Below are 20,968 nucleotides of genomic sequence, written 5' to 3' on the forward strand. Positions count from 1 at the left end.
GGTAAGAGCACGACGTGCTCTCTATAAACTGCGTCCTGCTTAGGTCATGAGCCACCAGCCAGAGGATAGCAGCGACCCACGTCGAGAAGAGGCTGCCTGATCCAAGATCCGTGAGGAGGCGTCGGGATGGGGCGGCTAACCCCTCGTAGCGACAGCCTGCCTAGTGAAGCTGCGACAGCACTCGACGAAGGGTATCCACACCTCGACAAGGGGCGACCTGCCTCGGGAAGGGGCGGCCTGCCTCGGGAAGGGGCGGCCTGCCTCGGGAAGGGGCGGCCTGCCTCGGGAAGGGGCGGCCTGCCTCGGGAAGGGGCGGCCTGCCTCGGGAAGGGGCGGCCTCTGCCTCGGGAAGGGGCGGCCTGCCTCGGGAAGGGCCTGCCTCGGGAAGGGGCGGCCTGCCTCGGGAAGGGGCGGCCTGCCTCGGGCCCGGGAAGGGGCGGCCTGCCTCGGGAAGGGGCGGCCTGCCTCGGGAAGGGGCGGCCTGCCTCGGGAAGGGGCGGCCTGCCTCGGGAAGGGGCGGCCTGCCTCGGGAAGGGGCGGCCTGCCTCGGGAAGGGGCGGCCTGCCTCGGGAAGGGGCGGCCTGCCTCGGGAAGGGGCGGCCTGCCTCGGGAAGGGGCGGCCTGCCTCGGGAAGGGGCGGCCTCCTAAACCCTAAACCCTAAACCAGGATAACGCGTGGAGATGAGGGAAGATGACGAAGAAGAGGAAGACATGGGTATTGGCATGATCTCCGATACAGCAGGTTGCGAACATTTTCATCATACTGAAGAACCATACTTAGAAAGCTATTTGAAGTATACAAACCTCTTGCTTGCAGCTTCCTTGGCGCCCTGACGGCTTCCCCTACACCTGGCAAGGAGCCATGCTGCCGAAAATAACGGCGCCCTGCTGCCGAAAATAACGGCGCCCTGCTGCCGAAAATAACGGCGCCCTGCTGCCGAAAATAACGGCGCCCTCCTAAACCCTAAACCCTATTATTATTATTATTATGTGAGTTTATTAGAATGCTAGAATGTTGCTCGGCCTCGTTGTGGGCTTATGCAATTTGATCCTAGTCTAAAGAGGCGCTCGAGCACTGGGAGTACACGGCCTACAATGCGAACCCTGCTTCTGAGGCGTCTTTCTACTCTCTACTTCTGCTGTCTTCTCTTGGCTTCCTCAGCCTCAGTCAGGAGAGTTGCCTCTCCTCACCTTGGCCTTCGGTCACCACCTACTCTACCTCCATTCAGCTTCCTCAGCCTCAGTCAGAAGAGTTGCCTCTCCTCACCTTGGCCTTCGGTCGCCACCTACTCTACCTCCATTCAGCTTCCTCAGCCTCAGTCAGAAGAGTTGCCTCTCCTCACCTTGGCCTTCGGTCGCCACATACTCCTCCATTCAGCTTCCTCAGCCTCAGTCAGGAGAGTTGCCTCTCCTCACCTTGGCCTTCGGTCGCCTCCTACCTTCTCTCCTTACCTTGAGCTCAGCTCAAGCTCGGTACGGGCTCGCCCCGTCTTCTTCCTCGCCCTCGCCTTGCTCTTCCTCCATGTCTTCCTCTTCTTCGTCATCTTCCCTCATCTCCACTCGCAGTCGGTCCTTCTTGTCCACCTTCAGCGAGCAGGCCAGCACATGCATCTCTGCGAATTTACTCAGTGCTATGAACAGGAAGCCTCTATGTCGTCGCTCTCCGCCTCCTGCTCAAGCTCAGCAGCTGCCGTTGCCCGTGGCGAGAACGCGCTGCCCCTCCTTGCCTTCTTGCTCTCTCCTTGCACGCGCCGCGGCGAGTCCAGCGCTTGCTCTGCAGCCACTTCCCCAGCTTCTCCTTGAGAACGTTGCGCCCAACTCCCTGCTCCTCTGGCATCTTCGCCCACTCTCCCAGCGACATGAACTCCAGGCTCCCCGGAGAGTAGAACGTGTCGTGGAGGTTGCCAACGGCCTTGTCCAGGACCAGCTTGATCGGCTCGCTCGTCCCTGCCTCGTTCAAAGAAGCTGCATCTTCGATGACTGCTGACAGCTCGCTGACGAGCTGCATGTCCTCTTGGCTTGACGGAGATGCTGCCTCCATTGTGATCCTCTCCAGGTCTGTAAACTCCAGCCACTCTCCCTCGCTCTCCTCCTGTCGCTGCGCTGCGTCGCTGGTGCCCCGCTGACCAGCCGCCTCAGGCTCCTTGTCGAAGCCGACTGCTTCGAGCTTGGTTGCTGCGCCTTCGAGATAGAAGGGCAGCTCCTTCATCATGCGTCGAGCATCCTCCGTGGAGCCGAGGAGGATGCATAGCTTGGACCCGTTCCAGGACTTGGTGTTCAAATCCTCCTCCATGTCGATGCCTTCAACGTTGATCTCGAGCCTGTTAGCGATCTCCAACAGGACTCTCTTGACTCTTGCGATAGACGTGTTGCCGCCGTTGCACAGCCCCTCCATCTCCTTCCTCGTGAAGCGACCAGATGCCGCCGTCGACTTGATGATGATCTTGATCTCCTTGCCGTCCTTGCCGCCTGCCTTCTTCTGCATCCTTGATGCCTTCTTCAACTTATTTCTGGACACAAAGCGATCAGCTGTCAACTCGACTGCGAGCGCCTCTCTGATCTTCGGGTCCTCGCTGAACAGAGTCAGGTGTATTCCCTCCATCGCTTTGCTCTCTCGGAAAGCTCGAAATGCTGTATCGTTCGCCTCTGGGCAGCTCGAGGAGACGATCCACTTCACCTCCCTCTGTCTCCAGATGACGTTGGCCCCTACAGCGATGAAGCCTTTCTGACCTAAGCCTTTGTGGACTTGCTATCCTGGCGCCCCAGCGACCAGCATGCCTGCCAGCGGCTGGAGTTGGACCGCTGCAAGGGACTGGCGCAGCAGCTGATAGCGATAGACGGCAGCTATCTCAGCCGTTGTCATGCCGCCCAAGGTTAGCAGGTGAGTCAGCTCTGCCAAGCTGCCCCCTTTGCCCCAGGGTCCTCTCTTGGCTCGAATCTTGAAAGATCGATCGTGCACGATGCTCACATGTACAGCTGTGAACTTGCGACCATCGATCGCGAAGTCCTCTCTTCCCTGCCAGAGCTTCTCCGCTTGTGCATTGCGGAGGAAGGAAACAGTCACCGGGATCTCCTCAGCACTCGCTATCTCGGGTCTATACGGAGCCTTCCACATGATTGCTTTACTCTCTTGCACTGAGTCTACGATCAGTCCGATCTCTTCAAATTTCTTCTTCAGCTTTTCTTCATGGTTGACATACACCGAGGAAAACCACTCTCTGGATGCGTCACTCCATCCAGTCATCGCTTCTTGTAGATAGGCTATCCTGCTGTTCGGATACCGCTTCGCGAAGCTCTTCACCCTCTCGACGTTTAGGGTTTAGGGTTTAGGCATCCACAAGTCCGCTCTGCGTGTATTGGCATGATCTCCGATACAGCAGGTTGCGAACATTTTCATCATACTGAAGAACCATACTTAGAAAGCTATTTGAAGTATACAAACCTCTCGCTTGCAGCTTCCTTGGCGCCCTGGCGGCTTCCCCTACACCTGACGAGGAGCCATGCTGCCGAAAATAACGGCGCCTCTGCCGAAAATAACGGCGCCTCTAAACCCTAAACCCTAAACCCTAAACCAGGAAGGGGCCCGGTCCTAGTAGTAGTAGTTGAGTTTATTAGAATGCTAGGTAGGTTGCATGGCTTGTTATCACCTTGCTCTATTCTAGTCTAACAGGGATCTCGTGACCTGGCAGTTCGGCCCGACTTGGCTGGCCCTTATGGCAGCCGTGCTTCTGCTCTGCTCCCTCCTCTGATATACTTCAGTGGTCTTCCCCGGCCTCAGCCAGTGGAGTTTCCTCCGCCGGCCTTGGCCTGGGTCGTCCGTGCTTTCAACTTGTGTTGCTTCCTCGGCTCCGACACACCTTGGCGGTCTCGGCCGGCCTTCGGCCAATGAGTGAATGAGGGATAAGGACAATCAGGAGATAAGGTGGTAGGTGGAATGCGTATGGGTCCCTGGGACTCACGTCCCTTCCCCCGGGCCTCGGTCCGGACCGGGCCCTAGAGCCCGGCCGGCCTCCGCCCGGCCTCCTCCTCCCGGCCCCCCTCCCCCCTCCCCCACCGGCTTACCTGCCCTTACCTTCGTTGCTTGCCCCATGTCCACCTCATTTATTTCTTCCTCCTTCCCCCCTTGGGGCCCACAGCTCCGCTCCGCCTCTTGTCCACCTCTAAGACTTGACTCGAGCCTCAAGCGCGCGAGGGGCCTGCACCGGCCTCCTCCTCCACGCCCTCGCCCTCCTCCGCCTCCATGTCGACTTCCTCCCTCATCATCAGCCGCAGCCGGTCTTGCTTGTCGACCTTGCCCGTGCAGCTCAACCCATGGTGCTCAGCAAATTTACTGATCGCAAGAAACAAGAGGCTTACAGATCGACTCTCGATGTCATCGCTCTCAGCCTCCTGCTCGAGCGCATCAGTCGCTGCTGCCCTTGGAGAGAAGGCGCTGCCCCTCCTCGCTGCCTTGTTCCCTTGCACCCGTGTCCAGCGCTGCTCGCCGAGGTACGCTCTGAGCTTTTCTTTCATCATGTTTCGCTTCGATCCCAGCGTCGGCGTGGCTGCCCAAGCTCCGAGCGTCATGAACTCCACGTTGCCCGGCGAGCAGAAGGTGTCATGCAGCTTGCCAACACTCTTGTCTAGCTCCAGCGAGATCGGCTTGCCAGCTAGCAGCTCCTCCTCTGATGTCTCCAAGAGCATCGTCGAGAGGTCGAGCAAGACCTGTTGATCGACTGGCCCTGACGGCGACGCTGCTTCCATAGTAATCCTGTCGATGTCGCTGAGCTCCAGCCATCCAGCGCCTTGCTGCTGCCCTTGGGGCTCTTGGGCTTGCTCCTCGCTGCTCGGGCTCCTCTCCTCCTCATGCTGAGGGTTGAGCTTAAAACCCATAGCTTCCAGCTTGACTTCCAGGATCCCTTCCAAGTAGAAGGGCATGTCTTCCATCAAGCGTCGAGCCTCTGCCTTGGTCGCCAGGGAGAGAGCTATCAGGCTCCCATCCCAGCTGAGCGTGTCACGATCCTCCTCGGCCTCGACGCTGACCAGCTTGAGGTTCATTCTTCTTGCTAACTCCAACATGGCTCGCTTGACTCTCGTGATCGATGTGTTACCTCCTCCGCACAGCGCTTCCATCTCCTTCCTCGAGAAGCGGCCTGTGCTCATGCTTGACCTCGACTTGATCTGTACTCTAAAGCTGCTGTGCCTAGCTTGGTCCCTGTCGCGAAGTACCTTCCTCTGCTTAGCGATCTTTCCCCTCGGCACGAAGGTGTCGGCTGTGAGCTCGACTGCAAACGTCTCTCTGAGCTTGGGCCGTCGTCGCTGATGAGAGTGAGATGCACCCCCTCCATCGCCTCGCTCTCTCTGAACGAGGCCAAGGTCTGCTCGCAGCTTGCCGTCGAAGGCGAGCTGAGCACCCACTCTAGCTCTTTTTGCTGGAGAGTGCCCGTACTTGCCCCAACAGCGACATACGTCTTCGGGCTCGGCCCCTTGCGACCTCTCTGCCCAGGACCCTGCAAGAGCATGCCTGCAAGTGGTTGTACCTCTGCGGCTGCAAGAGATTGCGAGAGCAGCTGAAATCGATAAATCTGAGCGATCTCAGCCGTCGACATTCCTCCGAGAGCTAAGAGCTGCGATAGCTCGGCAAGGCTCCCTCCCTTGCCCCAAGGTCCTCGCTTGGCTCGAAGCTTGAACGACCGGTCTCTCCCTTCTATGCAGTATTCTTTCCTGCCTTCCCATAGCTCCATGGCTGCTTCATTCCGAAGGAAGGAGACGGTGACTGAGATGTCGTCTGCTCGTGCTATCTCAGGTCTGTAAGGTGCTTTCCACATGATGGCCTTGTCGACTCCATCGACTGAGTCTACCATGAGACCTAGCTCCATAAGCTTCGTTTTCAACTTTTCTTCTTGTCGAACATACATCGAGGAAATCCCTAGGAGAGTCATGGAGATGAAGGAGGTCCCCTCGGTGCCTTCGGTGCCGATGTATGTCTCGACATTCTGCTTCTTGGCCTCCTCCATCTGTTGAATAAACCATGCTCTCGACTCTGAGCTCCATTCACTCAGAGAGTCTTCAAACAGGTCGCGTCTCGCCTGCCGACATGTCGAGCGGATGGCTTCAGCGATAGCGTCGGGAGTGCATCCCCCCTCAGCTCTGCAAGCCTGAGCTGTCCTACTACCAGGATACCGCTTCGCGAAGCTCTTCACCCTCTCGACGAGGTCGGCGGCCTCCTCGACGTGGCCTCCAGAGCGCTCGCCCTGCGTGTATTGGCATGATCTCCGATACAGCAGGTTGCGAACGCTCTCATCATACTGTAGTACCATGCTTAGAAGCTGTTTGAACTATACCAAGAACTTGCTCGCAGCTTCCTCCGGTCCCCTTGCGCTCTCCCTACGCGCCGCGGATGTGCATGCCTCGGGAAGGGGCGGCCTGCCTCGGGAAGGGGCGGCCTGCCTCGGGAAGGGGCGGCCTCCCCGGTCCTAAACCCTAAACCCTAAACCCTCCTCCACGCCCTCGCCCTCCTCAGCCTCCATGTCGACTTCCTCCTTCTGTAAGGTGCTTTCCACATGATAGCCTTGTCGTCTCTATCGACTGAGTCTACTACGAGTCCCAGCTCCATCACTGCTTCATTTAGAGTCATGGAGATGAAGGAGGTCCCCTCGGTGTCTTCGGTGCCAATGTATGTCTCGACATTCTGCTTCTTGGCCTCCTCCATCTGTTGCATGAACCATGCTTTCGACTCTGGGCTCCATGCGCTCCGAGCCGGTCTTCAAACAGGTCTCGTCTCGCCTGCCGACATGTCGAGCGGATGGCTTCAGCGATAGCGTCGGGAGTGCATCCCCCCTCAGCTCTGCAAGCATGAGCTGTCCGACTATTCGGATACTACGCTTGGTGAAGTTCTTCACTCTCTCGACGAGGTCGGCGGGGCCGGGGCCTTGTCACCAAGCGACAAGGCCCCGTGCCTCTGACAAGGCCCCCTAAACCCTAAACCCTAAACCCTAAGCTCAGTCACCGTTCGGGCCGCTCAGTCGGAGGCTCACAGTGACTGGTGGGATGTCGGACTCGAGTCCGGGAGTAGGTGGGAGTCCGAGGCCTGACGAGAAGGCGTCGGAGGGAGTCGGAGGGAGTCGGAGTCCTCCTCAGTATCGGGAGCAGTACTAAATATAGATTTCAATATATTTGTATAATGATTTACAAAACATTTACCACTTATACTGGTTACAGTTGTAAATATCATGACCCCTACGCATGTTCACAGTTTTGCCCTATATATGACCGGTACAGTAAGACAGATCTTGTAAAAAAATAAAAATGATTGGTACAAACCAGGTACTCATGTCTTTAAAGTAGTTGTAAACTTGAATTTACCCAAAACATGAGAGTTTCCAAAAAGTGTTGATAATGACATTAATTGCCCATATGTGACTCAGCCCTCACAACAGTCTACCCATCGGCAGCCTCAGGCTCCGCCGGGCCGAGTCTCCGAATGGCATCAGCTTTCACTCAGTCTACCCGGGCCATCTACCTGTTGCCTAATTTCGTTTGATATCACCACACATCACTACAAATGAAGCAGTCCCGGGTGATAACTCTGAATCCCTGCTCTGACATTCGTCCTGTTCTTCACGATGCCGACTCATGTGCTTGTACTCGGGATGTGTAACCTTGTGTTGCTTTTTAACTTGAAAAATACAGACTAGAAACTGGCATGAATGAGGCTGAAACATTGTTAGGGTCAGGTGTGGAGAAGACTCGAACCAAAGTTCAACAGTTTCTAGAGCTCTGCCCCTAAAGGTCTGAATGTATGGCTGTACATATCATTGAAAGTTGACTGATATTCTTCATGTCGTCGTTGCTTTGTACCTAAGTGATCAATAGTCAAATACAGGAAAACAGGACACGAAGGGGTAAGAACCAACCAAACGAGTTCCTCGCTTCTTGAATTTGACGATCAACTTCATATTATGTACTATGCTCCGCCCTATACCTAAACAGACCTGAGGTTCACTGCTGCTTGGCTGAAGTCGACAACTTTTGGTAAATCCTTCTCCTTGGAAAGGCTCTGGTGGAACACTGATGAGATCGATCCATCTGCAGCACTTAAATTCATTCCTGCAAAGAGTTCAACCCAAATCATCTTACGGCAGCACAGTCTCTGCTTCATCTTCGTTCATCAGCAGGCTTGACCTTCCACTGACGCTATGTTTCCCTCTCTCACCAACGGCATGAGCATTGACTGGGAGGTTGTTCTTGCAGTTCATCTCAGGGCTTTCTTTTACCGAGGTTTCAGCTTGTATGGAATAGCTTCAACACAAATGTGAATAGCATGGTTTCCAACAAAGGCAAACCGCACATGGAAGCATATGGAGGGACCGACTTGATCCGAGAAGTGTCAGTTTCAACATCTCGAAGGTGACGCAACACTTCGTTGACGGCTTGCAAGTCATTCTCTTCACATCTTTGAGCTTCCAAGATAAATGATTGCCTGGAATAACATGACACTATCAAAGCTCTGCTGACGTTAGAAGGAAACAGACTGAGAGAGCTGCAGGGCATCCGGTCTCGATTCAAAATCTTTCACAAGGCAGCTGCATCGAGAATGGAATGTTTTTCAGCAACGTCTACTACAGCAACAGAAGATTCACCATTGGACGAATTCGTGCAAAGATTGTGGCCAGATATCACTGATCCCAGACGTCTGCAATATTGATTGCAGCACGGGTGGGTCGTTTTTACGGATGTATTCGATTGCTTCGATGGGATGCAGATGCGCCAATGGTGGCAAAGAGAGGACCATCTCGATGACGGTGATTCCGAGTGACCAGATGTCAGCCTTGTAGTCGTACTCTCCTCTCGAGCAGACTTCTGGAGACATCCAGTACCTACTCAGGACTCAGCAAACAGCTCACCTCAACTGAATGCTCACGGTGTTCCAACAAAAGTGCAACGGCGATCATTTGGTACCTGCAACCTTGCTGATACTCCGAAGTCTGCAAGCTTGGCCTGAAAAGCACTAAGCATGCAACAGCAGAAAGCATGAAAAATGTTGTCGTTTACTCACTCCCGATGAAGACAACAAGATGTTACTGGCCTTGATGTCTCTGAACTCATGTCAAAATCGCTCTCACATGCAAGAAATACACCTGTGTATCAATTGCTCTCCGTGTAGATAGCTCAATCCCATTAATGAGCAGCAGGTGATGCAACGAAGCTCTTGCAAGCCCAGCCCTCTTCCCAGCTTCTCCATCAGCTGCGACGCGAGTCAGCGGGGATTGACGAGCTTTCGCTTGAGTTACGTCAGAGACGGCACCACCATGACAAAACTCTAACGCGATCCACAGCTGAGAGTCTTTCTCCCATGTGCCGTAGTAGGAAACAACATTCGGATGGCTGATAGTTTCAAGAATTCTCAGCTCCTTCTTGGCATCATCAGTTCCAACAACGACTTTGATCGCAACAGGCTCCCGTGAAGCAATACGTTCTGCATAGTAAACCTGAAGCAAGGCTATGCGTTAGACGACCACAACCTCAAGCATCTCAATTTCGACAGCCTCTCTACAACTCACCATCCCTGCTGCTCCTTCTCCCAGCATCCTCTGCACCTCGAACAACGTCTCAGGGTCTTCGCGCCTTTCTGCCATTCTCAAGGGGAGGAGAAACATCTTGGGTACCGGTGTAAATGAAATGGAATGGAGGGGTACAAAGGCTGAATGCAATGCAGGATTCTTGTGAGCGATTAGCGGAAGAGGATGATTGAACCATGACAGGACGCCTAGAGCTGACCAGTGGCGATAGGAAGTGAGCAAGAACTTGAACGAAGATCGCTGGGAAATTGTGGGAAGAGGAAGAGTGGGAAGAGAGGAAGCCTGGGAGGAGTGGGTGTCGAAGCAAGGATTAGCTCATGGAATCTTGTCCTCTCTGAACCGTTGACTTGCAATGTTTCTTCGGCTCAAACGAATCGGACTGCTGCTTGCATATGGTTTACAACTCTTGTTGACATCGCGCTTGTGTTCTGGGGAATACAGAAATCAGCCTCTCCGACTGAGAGGAGGCATGCGGTGTGTGATTCAGCGAGTGACGTCGGCATCGGTCAAGGTAGACGGCGAGACAGTGTCAAGGTAAGTAAGGTCTGGTATCAAACACTTTCAACTGACCTGATGTATCAGCATTCACAGAGGTCTGTGTGTCTTGGTGGGACTCTCGACTGAGGACAAGCGCGAAAGTCTTGAATGGATGTCAAAGAAATTGTTATCTGGTCAATCTGAAGCAGATTTTGCTAAATGCAATGTTCACATGTGGTTGACAGTGAGGTTTTTCGAAGGAGAAGATGGAAAAATGTGGAAGAGAAATGTGCAAGAGGTGAGAATGTTGAGACGAGCGCTATTGGTTTCTGAATCGATTGATGCATTGTTGCAGATTCAAGGGGAAATCTTACTCGTCAGTCAATTTACTCTACATTTCAGGCTTGTTTTCATGCGATCCTCTGACAGACATTGTACTGACAGCCTGCAAGGCTCAAAGGTTCGAACTTGGATTTTTCAAAGAGCATGTCGACAGAAGCTGCTCGAGAGATGTATCAGGTAAGAGCGTTCGGGAGGGAGTGCAACGTTTGAGACATGCGTAGGAGTTTGTTGATCAAGTGAAGAGGGATATTGGAGACCCAAACTTGGTATTGTAAACCTGGGTCTACCATTGCTAACCAGGTACCAAGGTAAAAGATGGAAAATTTGGAGCTAAAATGGAAGTTGAAATCTGCAATGATGGGCCTGTATGTGCATGTTTCATTTCACATTCCACTCACAGAGCTGCAGGTCACAATGCAGATTGAACATCCTGAGCCAAGCACTCAAAAGAAGAGCTGAGTGAAGCCATCTGCTAAGAAAGAAGGCAGAAATCTCATGTTCAACAATCTCAAATGCATCCTCGGTTAGTGTAACATGCTTGGTAGAAATGTTGATTGAAAACAGCTTCAAGTAGCCTTCATTCGTGACCGGCTTGGCTTCCGTTACCTATGGCAAGTAAGATTCAACCAACACGGATGGTGTGCAACAACCATGAACAAACGGAATGTTTGATCCGATTGTTGCCAATCCTCCCATCAAGCCATCCATCTGCAATGAGTATGAAGGAGGAAAACATCTTTGATTGCATCACCATTTTGTTGGCCGCGTCTTTGGACTGGTTCACCAACTTCGATGGGTTTGAAAAATCAGGAACCTGACAGGAAGTCACATGGCAAGATTTCAGTTACGTGCTCAACGAACCTGAACTGGAGAGAGAGTCTTGTCGGTGAAGTTCTGCGCAAATGCGCCAAGAGACCACATCTACCATCTGGGTCAAGGGACTTGTGAGGAGACAAGTCAATTACCCGATCCGGAGCTGCTCCTCGATGCGTGAGGTGACCACCTCGCTGGGAGAGATTATTGAGGTTGTCAGCACCTTTTGCCTCCTGCGATGCAGGGGTTTGCATTGCCCTCCTCGTCGCTGCCTGCTTCTCGATGAAAGAATCTGTGTTCCAAAGCTCAGCAGCGCTCGAAACATGTCCAAGTCATCACCTGAAACTTTGGCATTCGACTCATTCTTGGCCCGCAGGACCGTTGATTGATCCATCTCTTGAGCTCTACGTCCTTTGGCAATATAGTGCCCATCTTCCATGTGATTGGCATTCAGCTCAGATATTTCAGTCTTCTTCGCATCCTCCTTTTCCCTCTTCTTTTCTCCATTCACAGCATTTCGAGGAGATCCTTTCTTGAACCTAGTGCGAGCACTTCGGATGGCGTGCAAGTCCATCTCAACAGCATCAAAGCGAGCATGCATCTTATGCATGTCAGCGATCAGCCGCTTCAAAAGTTGATCCACTTGCGGGTCGTACTCCATGCTCGCATCAACTTTTCCATCTCGCGTAGAAGCAATTGAGTTCTCATCATCCATTGGCCCGACGGGAACCTTTTCCAACCTCGCATGTTCCTCATCCTCCAGAAGCATTCCCTTAATGCCCAGGAATAAGCTTCTGATATTGTTTCTGTTCCAGTCTTCGTTCTCATCTTCCATGCAGGCGTTCAGCTGTCTCAGCTGGTGCCGTTTGAGCGCTTGCTTCATCAAAAGCATGAAGCCTTGGCGATTGAGGATACCGCCTTCATCGCAAAGACGTGGCCGCATGATGTAGTCGTCCCAAATCTGACGCGTCACTAGAATAGGAGGAATAAAGCCGATGTTCTTTAGCCCCATCCTAAATTCTGCAAATCCCATGCACCCATCCCCCACATTTGGAATTTCTCCTGTCTTCCAACGATTGAAATAGACCCTCAAGATTTCACTGTCTTCACGGGCAACTTCTTGTGTGAACAGATCGTACTTCTTTTTGATGGTGGTGTAAAGAATCTTGTCATAAAGATTGTTGATTTTGGTCTCCAGATCATCCAAATTCCTGAGGAAAACATAAAACATAAGGCTAAAACTACTCACCAACGTCAGAAACTTACTTGTACTTTGAAAGTTCTCTTGAGATCTTCTCGAAGGGGCAAGCTTCTATCTCCTCTGAAGCCAGACTCTTAGAGATTTCTGCTTCAGAGTTGCGTTGGTCGGCAGCCTTCGAGAACTCATCGAGTAGGACAGCAATCACCACGTTCAGGAGTACCAGAGCAACTATTAAATGAAAGCTAACAAAGAAGATGGCAACCCCCGTATTCTGACCAGTCAGTGTGAAAAGACCTCTGGCTATGTCAGACCAATTGTCGCCTGTCATCACTTGGAACATGGTGAACATGCCAGTAAAAAAGTCTCCAAACTCTTCGGGTGCGTAGGAGCTGAAGAAGGTCACAGACATGATAGCATAGATTGCTGTCACCAAACACACCAGCGCAAATGCATTGATCATGGGAGGAATTGATGCAGTCAGCGCTATCATGATCTGGCGGAGTGAAGGAATCCTTTTGAACAACCGAAATACTCGAAAACATCGCATAAGCCGAAGAATATTAGCTCCCGGAAGATTAGTAAGGACCAAACTCAGCAACGACACGAGCACGACTCCGAAGTCGAACCAATTCCATCCATCGGAAACAAATTCTACAAACCACGTGGCAAATATATTGATGACAAGCTCCACCGTGAAAAATATGGTGAAAAGAAGATCGATCTGATCGAAAACATTAGCTAACTGAGTGTCTGGTGCAGCATTGAAGTGCGCTTCAAAAATGTTCAACAGAAAGTTACACATGATGATCCCCGCAACAAAGACTTGACAGCGATCTCCCACATAGAACCAGCGGACCTTGCGCCTGAATGTATCAAGACGATTCATGTGGACAACAGGATATCCAACGTAAGAAGTCATAACTCTTGTAATCGTCTCGGACCATCGCTCCATGGTGTCCCTGCAGTCCGTTCGGAACAGGTAGATCCTTCCACCATGATACGTGCCAAAAGCGGTACAAATGCCAAAATCAGCTGCTCCAAGCTCAACTTGCTTTGCTAGATCTATCTCATGCTCAAAAGCTCCTTCTTCTCTCCATGTCACAACATTGGAACTTTCTAAACCAATGGAACTCTGGGTGGTGAATCAGAATCATAACAACCAACAAATTCAAAATAGTTACTTCAGCTCTAGTTTTGCAGACAACCAAGCCGATGATGTCGGTGAAGTTGATCCTGTCGATTTCACGAGTGTCTTTCGAGACTGAGTAACTAACAAACTCTCGTGTCACTGCGACCCATCTTGACTTATACTCATCTCCCTCATGGCCACCACGTTTCCAGATCTGCCAAGATGCAGTGTCACAAAAGAATGAACGACTAACCCTAAAGAGGCACTCGCCTGCCCTTGAATCAACGAGGAAGATGTCGAGTCCGTCACCCACTCTTCCGGCTGTTCTGGCATTTTCACTTTCCACGCAGTCACAACATTCTGTATTGAATGTAATGCCTGTCGTGCGATCTTAGATGTGAGGGTTGTATCTTCTGGGATATTGCTGGGAAGTGCAGGCTCTTTCACTGAAGATACTTTCTTCAAAGGAAAAACGGTTGCTGAGTCAGCATCGACTCGTGATGCTCTTCGAGCATCATTGTAGCCATCTACATCGCCGTCGCTCTTGTTGTCATTCTCGGGTGTGATTTCGCAACTGATACTACGTGGCGATGGCTGCTGAGCGATCTCGGGAGCACTGTCTCTTCTCATCTGGAATAGTTTGAGAAAATCCATTTTACGGGGAAATTAGAACTCAGCAGAGAACGACGACTGATTTGATCTCAAGACGCTTTTGTTTGCCGCACACCACTCAGCTGATTTGTAACTCAGCTGTGCAACATGAATCTAGTCTCAGCTGTACAACATGAATCTAGTCGGAAACTGCCATGTTGTAGGGAATATCCGGACCACTTAAAAGCTCTCACAACTTCTGAAAAAAGATTTCAGTGTTGAGTAACATCGAATAGATTGATTTCATCATGTAACAAGAAAGGAAAGCGACGAGTGCAAGGATGGGTGGTTGAGTGAATGGATTAAATATCGCATTTAGAAGATGAAGTGAGGAAGCATAGTGACATGCGATCGCAGCATGATCACCCAGGTGAGCACAAACGACAGACAATCTTTGAAGAAAGAGAAAACGCGCAAGGGAGGAGGATGACGCGAGCAAGCGAGCACGCTCTCTCCTCATGAGCAAGCGACCGCGCCATTCTTGCTTCCCTATTTTTACCACAAGGACACCAGGGGTCAAAAGCCAAGACGATTGAAGGGTGGTGCAGAAGGAGAGACCGTTCTATTATGCAGTGGCCCGCCGCCGCCCGGCGCGGCCCGGCCCGGGCCGGGCCGGGCCCCACAGGCTGCCCTGAGGGCGGCCACCGCGGGGCTGAGGCTGCCAGGACCGTCGGACTCGCTGACCGTACTGACTCTGACCACCGCCCGGCGTGAAACAGATCCGGTCGGATCTTACATGACCGATCAACGCCATCATGCAATCCGACCGCGGGGCGGGTGTGCATTCCGGCCCGGCGCCCGGCGTCTTATTCCCGGCGGCCCTTCAACTCAACGGCCGGGCGGCGGACTAGGGCCCGGGTGGCAGCGACCCGGCCCCCGCGGCGTGATGCATAATCCGATCATTGGTCACCTGCCACTCGGAGTGGCCGGGTCCGATCAACTTGCCGCTCCGAGGCTCCGAGGCTCGCCTCTCCCGGAGTCCTGATTGTCCTCGTACGGTAATACTGATCTTTTCTTGGAGTTAACTTTTTTTTAACGTCAGTTAACTTGAAGCCGCCTGATCATGGTTCCCTACCCGGTGACCGCGGCGCGAATGATTTGAAGACCGTACGGTCGCGGCCGCCGGGCGCCCGGCCGCACCCGGCCGCGCCCAGGTACAAATGAACTTCCGGGAAAGTTGACTTCGTGACGGCGTGAAGGGTTGACAATCCCAAAGGAAAAAAAACGCGCCGGCCCGCGGCAATGGCGACACCCCAGAGAAACTTGTGACAGAGTGCGACTCGGAGGTGTCGCTTGAGCCCCTCCCTTCCACCGGACAGTAGAGGAGAGAGGCAGGGGTCACCTCTGTAACGCCGGGGAAACATGCCCGTCGGGGGTTCTCGGCCGCCTTGTTTCCAGGCGCAACCTTGTTTACCACAGCCTCGAGTACCCCTCCTGGTTCCCTTGCGCCTGGAAAAGCATGACCCCCTGTGACCCCCTGAGTTTGTGTGGTATGTGCGGGGTAGGGTTGCTGGAAGTTGCACGGGTCCGCAGCAGATCGAAATCGCATCTTCTCCCGCGCTTTTCCTCCTGCTGACCAACCTCCGCCAGCGCTGACCACAACAATACTGGTTTCAATCCCTTCGGCATCAACTTTACTGTCGCCTCCCTCTCATCCTACCACTCGCTCCCCTTCTTTGCCTCTCACCACATACGCACACAACATCATGATGCTCTCGGCATTTGCTCGCACCATCTCTCACCCCCTCCGATGCTCCATGCGAAGCTGTAGGGTAATTCTGCCTGATGGAATCTCATGCAACCAGAGTAAAGCCTATTGCAGGTCTGTGCTCAACACTACAAGATCAACGTGTTACTCCCCTTCGCCAATTCATCTGCAGCGAGCGAGACATTGGCCAAGCAAGAGGCGGCTCCGACAAGCTACGGAAAGAAGCCATTGCAGTGCACAGAGGAATGTGTTGGATGGGAAGACTTATTTCCAAAGGTAAGCTCAGTAGGGCTGATTGATTTCTTTTCGAGGAGCACTGCTGAATTCGATTCACAACAGGATATGTGCGAATACCAAGCTTCCTCTACCTGCCTGGGAATTAATTTCATAGCTCGTAAGTGAGCTCACGTGTAGGACGCTTCCAACCTGCAAGTGTCTTTGTACATAGATTCGTGACCTGCATTAATTGCTGCGCGAATGTGACGATTCTTGATGATAAAGATTGCCACAAAATAACTTTCAAAGTTCCTTGTTGGCGTTCAGAATCGGCAAGGTGTAGAATGAGAATCAACAGTGACTGGTACAGTAAGCATAGACTAAAGGTGCTAGGGAACAACTAGCATGATACCATACGATCATCGGCGACAAACATACGTGAGGAGACGAAAAAATCTAGTATAAAATGACCCATGTTTCTATCACATCCTCCTGAGCCCGGCTGAGGCAGTTGAGGTTACTGGATTCACGACTCGTCCAGAACAGAAATGTCGGCCAGAGAGAACAACCCTCATCCTTCCGACTGCTGCCCCCCTGACCGTACCGTACAGCACAGTTGACTTAATGCACCGTCACTGTGTTGAGGCTGCTGATCCGATGATCATCGGATCGGACTGGGGGACCGTGTGGCGGGCGCGGCCAGTGGCAAGATAGGAAGATGATGCCGCAGGGTCCGATCAGTAACCGGCTAGCTCCGATCAGTAGCCTCAACACACTGCTGCCCCCCGGGCCAAAAGTCCTGCCAGGACTCGCCGAGTCGGGAAGATCGGACTCAGGCTCCGCCGTCCGATCTGTCATCGTACTCGAGACTCTGTCTCGAGCGTCGACTCACTGAGACTCCGTCGGCGAGACTCTGTCAGTGTTACCGTACTGGGCCAGTTAACTTTGAGTAAAGTTGCGGCCAGTCCGATCGGAGTAAAGTAGGATTTTAATAAGTGATTTTTTAAGTAGGATTTTTAAGTGATGCAGTGGGATCGACCGGGCGGCCGGGCGGGCCTGGACAAAAATCCTTGGATTTGTATGCGTCCGCGGAATGGCGAAGAGGGTCGGCGAAAGTGAGGTAAAGGAAGAAGGGAGCCATTGAGGGAGGAAGAGATGTGAGCAAGGGTTTGGCTGCTCTTACGGAAGCAGGGGAGAAAGGCCGGGTTGAGGGTGTGGTGAGGGCGGGGAAGGACTGAATGAGAGAGAGCAGCAAATTGATCTCTGGCTGTTTGTCAGGAGGAGCTCAGGCTGGAAGGAAGGTGTGGAGATGGAGTATGGGAAGACATCGAGGTATTATCGTGCACCGATGATGGATCATTTCAAGTCCGACAATCCTCTAGCCTGGAAGAAATTAGCATGGTAAGGGCCAGGCCAGCCGATTAAAGCTGAACCGTACTCAGGGTGCTGAGGAGATAAGGATGGTTGGCAATGGTCTATGCAGAGACTATATGCCGCAGAAAGACGATATGCTTCTTTGCAATGACATGAGATCTTTGAGAATGGACGAGGCTTTACACCCGTGTACGTCGTGTGCATTTACAGTTCTCATGAGCGATTGACTGTTCACACAGCCTGCTGGAGTGAAGTTCGGGTTGTGGAGGTAGTCGACGATGATGAAGACAAGCAGGGTCCGAAACTGATCGTTGCGCTAAGTCAAAGAAATGCAGACATCAATTCTGCGAGTCCAGATCCCCCAGTTTCCTCCAAGCTTCCCCTCTCATGCTTTAGAAAACTCGGTTCCGCCATCCCAGTCGAAGAGTTGAAAGGACTTTGCAGAAAGAGGAGCAGATGCAAAGAAAGTCAGGAAGGCTCGGAAGCTGACAATTCCAACCCGCGTAAGGGTACCAAGGCTACCACATTATCCTGCGAGAAGAAGGATGAAGGCTGGATGCTTGAAGATGTCGGGCTCAGGCCGGTCTTCTCTACTCTAACCTGTACAATACTGCGATGTTGAAGTTTCTTACGTAGTTGCACCTCCGCTCTTGCTCCGAATCCCCGCCTTCCATAGAGGTAGACTGTTCCTTACCAATCCGGCAGAAACATCTGAATGTGAGTGTCTGGCAGTTGTTAAAGGGAATGAACGTCTACGTGCGCAATGAGAACGGTACCTGCAGAACTGGCACTCTCAAATTCAACCCAATCACCACACGGTGAGATTCTCTATGACCACATCTGTCGCACGATGACACTACGTGCAGTTGGATCATAGTAGAAGGCGACAACAGATTTAACCTCGCCACTTTTTGTGAGGAAGCCGGCGGCGCTTCTGTAAAGCTTCCAAGAGAACGTCTGCTCTGTGCAGAGACGCATGAACCGATCATCCCCAAGGTGCGGGCAATCATGATTTGACGTCGTTTGATGAACCTCAGGTCGAAGGGTTCGCATTGCCGACAAGGCGATGGTTTCTCCATAACTTCCCGAACTATGTATTGACCCTTCTTGTCTCCTTCTTGCTTTCTTTCTTCTTCTCGTTTCCTCTTGTCGTTTTGGTGATTGTTTGCGCAGCGAGAAATGGGAGGAGATATCTCGCAGCCCGGAAACAAACGTATGGTAGGAAGGTAACCTGAGGTGATTTGAAGCTTTATGAGCTTGTTGAGCTTCGACGCGGTAGGAATCATCCGCCACTACCTCCTCCAACACCGGGTATCGAACAACTTGCTGCCCGAATATGGTCTGAAAGGACTGATTCTGCTTTGCCGTCTTTTCAATCGCATTCGCTTGCTCCTTGAGTTCTTCGCAGACGTGAAGTACAGGATCAATGAATTCTACATCCTCAAGAAGCTGAGGGTCCTGCGATATCTGTCGCAGCTTCTCGATTTCATGGTGAAATAATTTGATGTCTTCTTCAAGCTGAGTACTCCACCTGGCCATCTCATCGTCTTGAGTGCTCTCGAAGATATCCAACATATTCTTCATTTGATTGTATTCTGGCACCAGCATCTGGAACGCAGCCCTGTCCATGCTATTCACCTCCACCGAGTTTTCATCCATCAAGCTGTAGTGATCCTGAAGCTCTTTAAACTCGGCGTCGATCTCATCCTTTCGTTCGTTGCATTGCGAAACAAAATCTAACACAGATACGAAACTGGCCACATTGGTTGGTTTCCTTGAAAGATTGTTGTTGGCTATGTTGACTTCGTCCAGCAGCCTTCTTTGCTTTGCAACTGTCAGTTGTGGAAGTATGTCTTCCAATTTTTCGAGACACGAGGCGGGCGAAGGAGAAAGAAGGGTTTTCAACTTTTTGGAATTGACTTGCATAATTCCACAATCCATTTCATCTGGCAAATTGCGAATATTATCAGCTTGGCTGTGGTACAAATCAAATTTCTCCTTAAAGTTTTGAAGAACAAATTCACCCTCTTCTGCTTTTTGTCTCAATTCTTCTTCGTCGAGTTGCTCATTTTCGACTACCATTGTCTGATATGGTTCAAAAATACTCACGTAATCATTACAGGCATCAAATGCATTTGCAACTGCCACTTTGATGCGAGCAAGTAATTTTCTATATTCTTCATCATTGGTTACAATCTCAGAAACCGTGGAGCTTTCACTGGTCTCTGTTTCTGAGTCGAAAAGCTCTGTATATTGTTCCAGATCCTCATTATTCAAAAGCCTCACACTATTGGATCCGGAAACAGTGTCAACGAATCCCCCCACGATGCTATCTAGTTCATTTTCAAAATCCGCAGCTCCTGGGACGAAAGTAAGGTCTCCGAGAATCAATGATATCTCTGTCAAGAAAACAGCTTTGCGCTTTTTCTGACTATCTTCTAATTGGTCTTTGACATTCGGCTCAATCTGGGCAAGCAGTTCTGAGGTAGATTCGACCACCATAGTGTGCAAAGTGTTGAAAATCACGTAGTCACAAAGCCTAAGAAAATAATAGAGTCTCCTCTGGACGACTCGTTTCGATGCCATCACAGTATAACGGAAATTTTCCGCACGGGGAGAAATCTTATCGCCTTTCTCTTGCTCATTTTGTTGTTGACCTTGAGTTTTGACTGAATTAGCACCAAACAATCCTTCTTCTAGAGAGTCAAGCGTCGCAATGCACGAACTCTTCGCAACATCGATGGCTTGCAACCAAAACTCTTCGAGATGATTCAATACAACATTTCTTTGTGCTTGTTGTGCTTCAAAAAAGTGAACAATAGTGTACAAAGTGTCTTTTTGAAAACTGTATAACTTCACCTTCTGCAAATCCATGCACATGTCGCGAATCCTGAGCAGAGCTTCTCTGAAGGTTGGATTCAAAAAGAACAAATTCTTCGTCAACGCTTTGGCGCTGCTTCTCATTTTCCCATATCGGACTGAGTCTCTCCACACCTTGTAAGATTTCCAGATCCGATATCTTTTGAATACGGGGATTTTAAGGATAGCATTGAATAGGAAATGCTCTCGTTTCCACTGTTCCAACTCAGTAAACTCAGGCTTGCCGTTAACAAAATGAGTGACACCAAAGGAACTCAGAGTAAAGAAGTCGCTTTTAGGAATCTGATTATGAGGTACTATTTCAAGATGATAAGGGTTCAACGGAGTTATCTCATCGATTTGGAATGACTTCAGATACACAAACTCCGTACTGTCAGGATTTTGCCGTAAGCGTTGTAAAACGACTAATGGATTTTTGTTGTCAGGCAGGCAATACAAAACAGACTGTTCGTTGGCCTTCTCTTCATCTCCCATCTGTTCATGGTCTTCGTTTTTGTTCTCCAGTTCGATTTCTTTACCATCGTCAACATGCCCATGAGCATGAAGATTTGTTTGGTCATGAGCATGAGCAGATAGGATTTTTGAAGTTTCATGTTTTGTATCTCCATTGAAAATAG

At 51.3% G+C, this 20,968-nt stretch overlaps 8 protein-coding genes across 8 annotated transcripts; 2 read left to right on the plus strand and 6 right to left on the minus strand.

Annotated features, from left to right (window-relative positions):
* Positions 1–249: 249 nt before the first annotated feature.
* Positions 250–543, minus strand: GUITHDRAFT_54864 (hypothetical protein; the record flags this gene model as incomplete). The annotated part of the gene is made up of 1 exon (XM_005827687.1): positions 250–543. A coding segment is annotated over one exon (294 nt), but the record flags the coding sequence as incomplete, so codon positions are not given.
* A 439-nt stretch (positions 544–982) lies between these two features.
* On the plus strand, positions 983–1,802 carry GUITHDRAFT_153991 (hypothetical protein; the record flags this gene model as incomplete). Its single annotated transcript, XM_005827688.1, has 2 exons — positions 983–1,354; positions 1,428–1,802. Coding segments are annotated over exons 1-2 (469 nt in total), but the record flags the coding sequence as incomplete, so codon positions are not given.
* Positions 1,803–4,179: 2,377 nt separating this feature from the next.
* GUITHDRAFT_113037 (hypothetical protein) lies at positions 4,180–6,299 on the minus strand (the record flags this gene model as incomplete). The annotated part of the gene is made up of 2 exons (XM_005827689.1): positions 4,180–5,398; positions 5,449–6,299. The coding sequence occupies 2 exons, from the start codon at positions 6,297–6,299 to the stop codon at positions 4,180–4,182; spliced, it is 2,070 nt and encodes a 689-aa protein (XP_005827746.1).
* A 2,198-nt stretch (positions 6,300–8,497) lies between these two features.
* On the minus strand, positions 8,498–9,632 carry GUITHDRAFT_88593 (hypothetical protein; the record flags this gene model as incomplete). The annotated part of the gene is made up of 7 exons (XM_005827690.1): positions 9,543–9,632; positions 9,273–9,470; positions 9,120–9,226; positions 9,038–9,077; positions 8,903–8,979; positions 8,622–8,858; positions 8,498–8,564 (listed from the first exon to the last, which is right to left on the minus strand). Exons 1-7 carry the CDS (start codon positions 9,615–9,617, stop codon positions 8,498–8,500), a joined length of 801 nt encoding a protein of 266 aa, XP_005827747.1. The 5' UTR covers positions 9,618–9,632.
* Positions 9,633–10,029: 397 nt separating this feature from the next.
* GUITHDRAFT_75286 (hypothetical protein) lies at positions 10,030–10,804 on the plus strand (the record flags this gene model as incomplete). The annotated part of the gene is made up of 5 exons (XM_005827691.1): positions 10,030–10,094; positions 10,143–10,231; positions 10,283–10,335; positions 10,393–10,549; positions 10,680–10,804. 5 exons carry the CDS (start codon positions 10,030–10,032, stop codon positions 10,802–10,804), a joined length of 489 nt encoding a protein of 162 aa, XP_005827748.1.
* A 152-nt stretch (positions 10,805–10,956) lies between these two features.
* Positions 10,957–14,152, minus strand: GUITHDRAFT_113039 (hypothetical protein; the record flags this gene model as incomplete). The annotated part of the gene is made up of 10 exons (XM_005827692.1): positions 10,957–10,985; positions 11,030–11,087; positions 11,131–11,193; positions 11,241–11,300; positions 11,345–11,484; positions 11,532–12,403; positions 12,459–13,525; positions 13,575–13,654; positions 13,705–13,736; positions 13,776–14,152. 10 exons carry the CDS (start codon positions 14,150–14,152, stop codon positions 10,957–10,959), a joined length of 2,778 nt encoding a protein of 925 aa, XP_005827749.1.
* Positions 14,153–17,590: 3,438 nt separating this feature from the next.
* On the minus strand, positions 17,591–18,236 carry GUITHDRAFT_153994 (hypothetical protein; the record flags this gene model as incomplete). Its single annotated transcript, XM_005827693.1, has 1 exon — positions 17,591–18,236. A coding segment is annotated over one exon (198 nt), but the record flags the coding sequence as incomplete, so codon positions are not given.
* Positions 18,237–18,426: 190 nt separating this feature from the next.
* On the minus strand, positions 18,427–19,139 carry GUITHDRAFT_153995 (hypothetical protein; the record flags this gene model as incomplete). The annotated part of the gene is made up of 1 exon (XM_005827694.1): positions 18,427–19,139. A coding segment is annotated over exon 1 (674 nt), but the record flags the coding sequence as incomplete, so codon positions are not given.
* Positions 19,140–20,968: the final 1,829 nt, after the last annotated feature.

This window comes from Guillardia theta (assembly GCF_000315625.1).
Source record: "Guillardia theta CCMP2712 unplaced genomic scaffold GUITHscaffold_64, whole genome shotgun sequence".
NCBI classification, from domain to species: Eukaryota; class Cryptophyceae; order Pyrenomonadales; family Geminigeraceae; genus Guillardia; species Guillardia theta.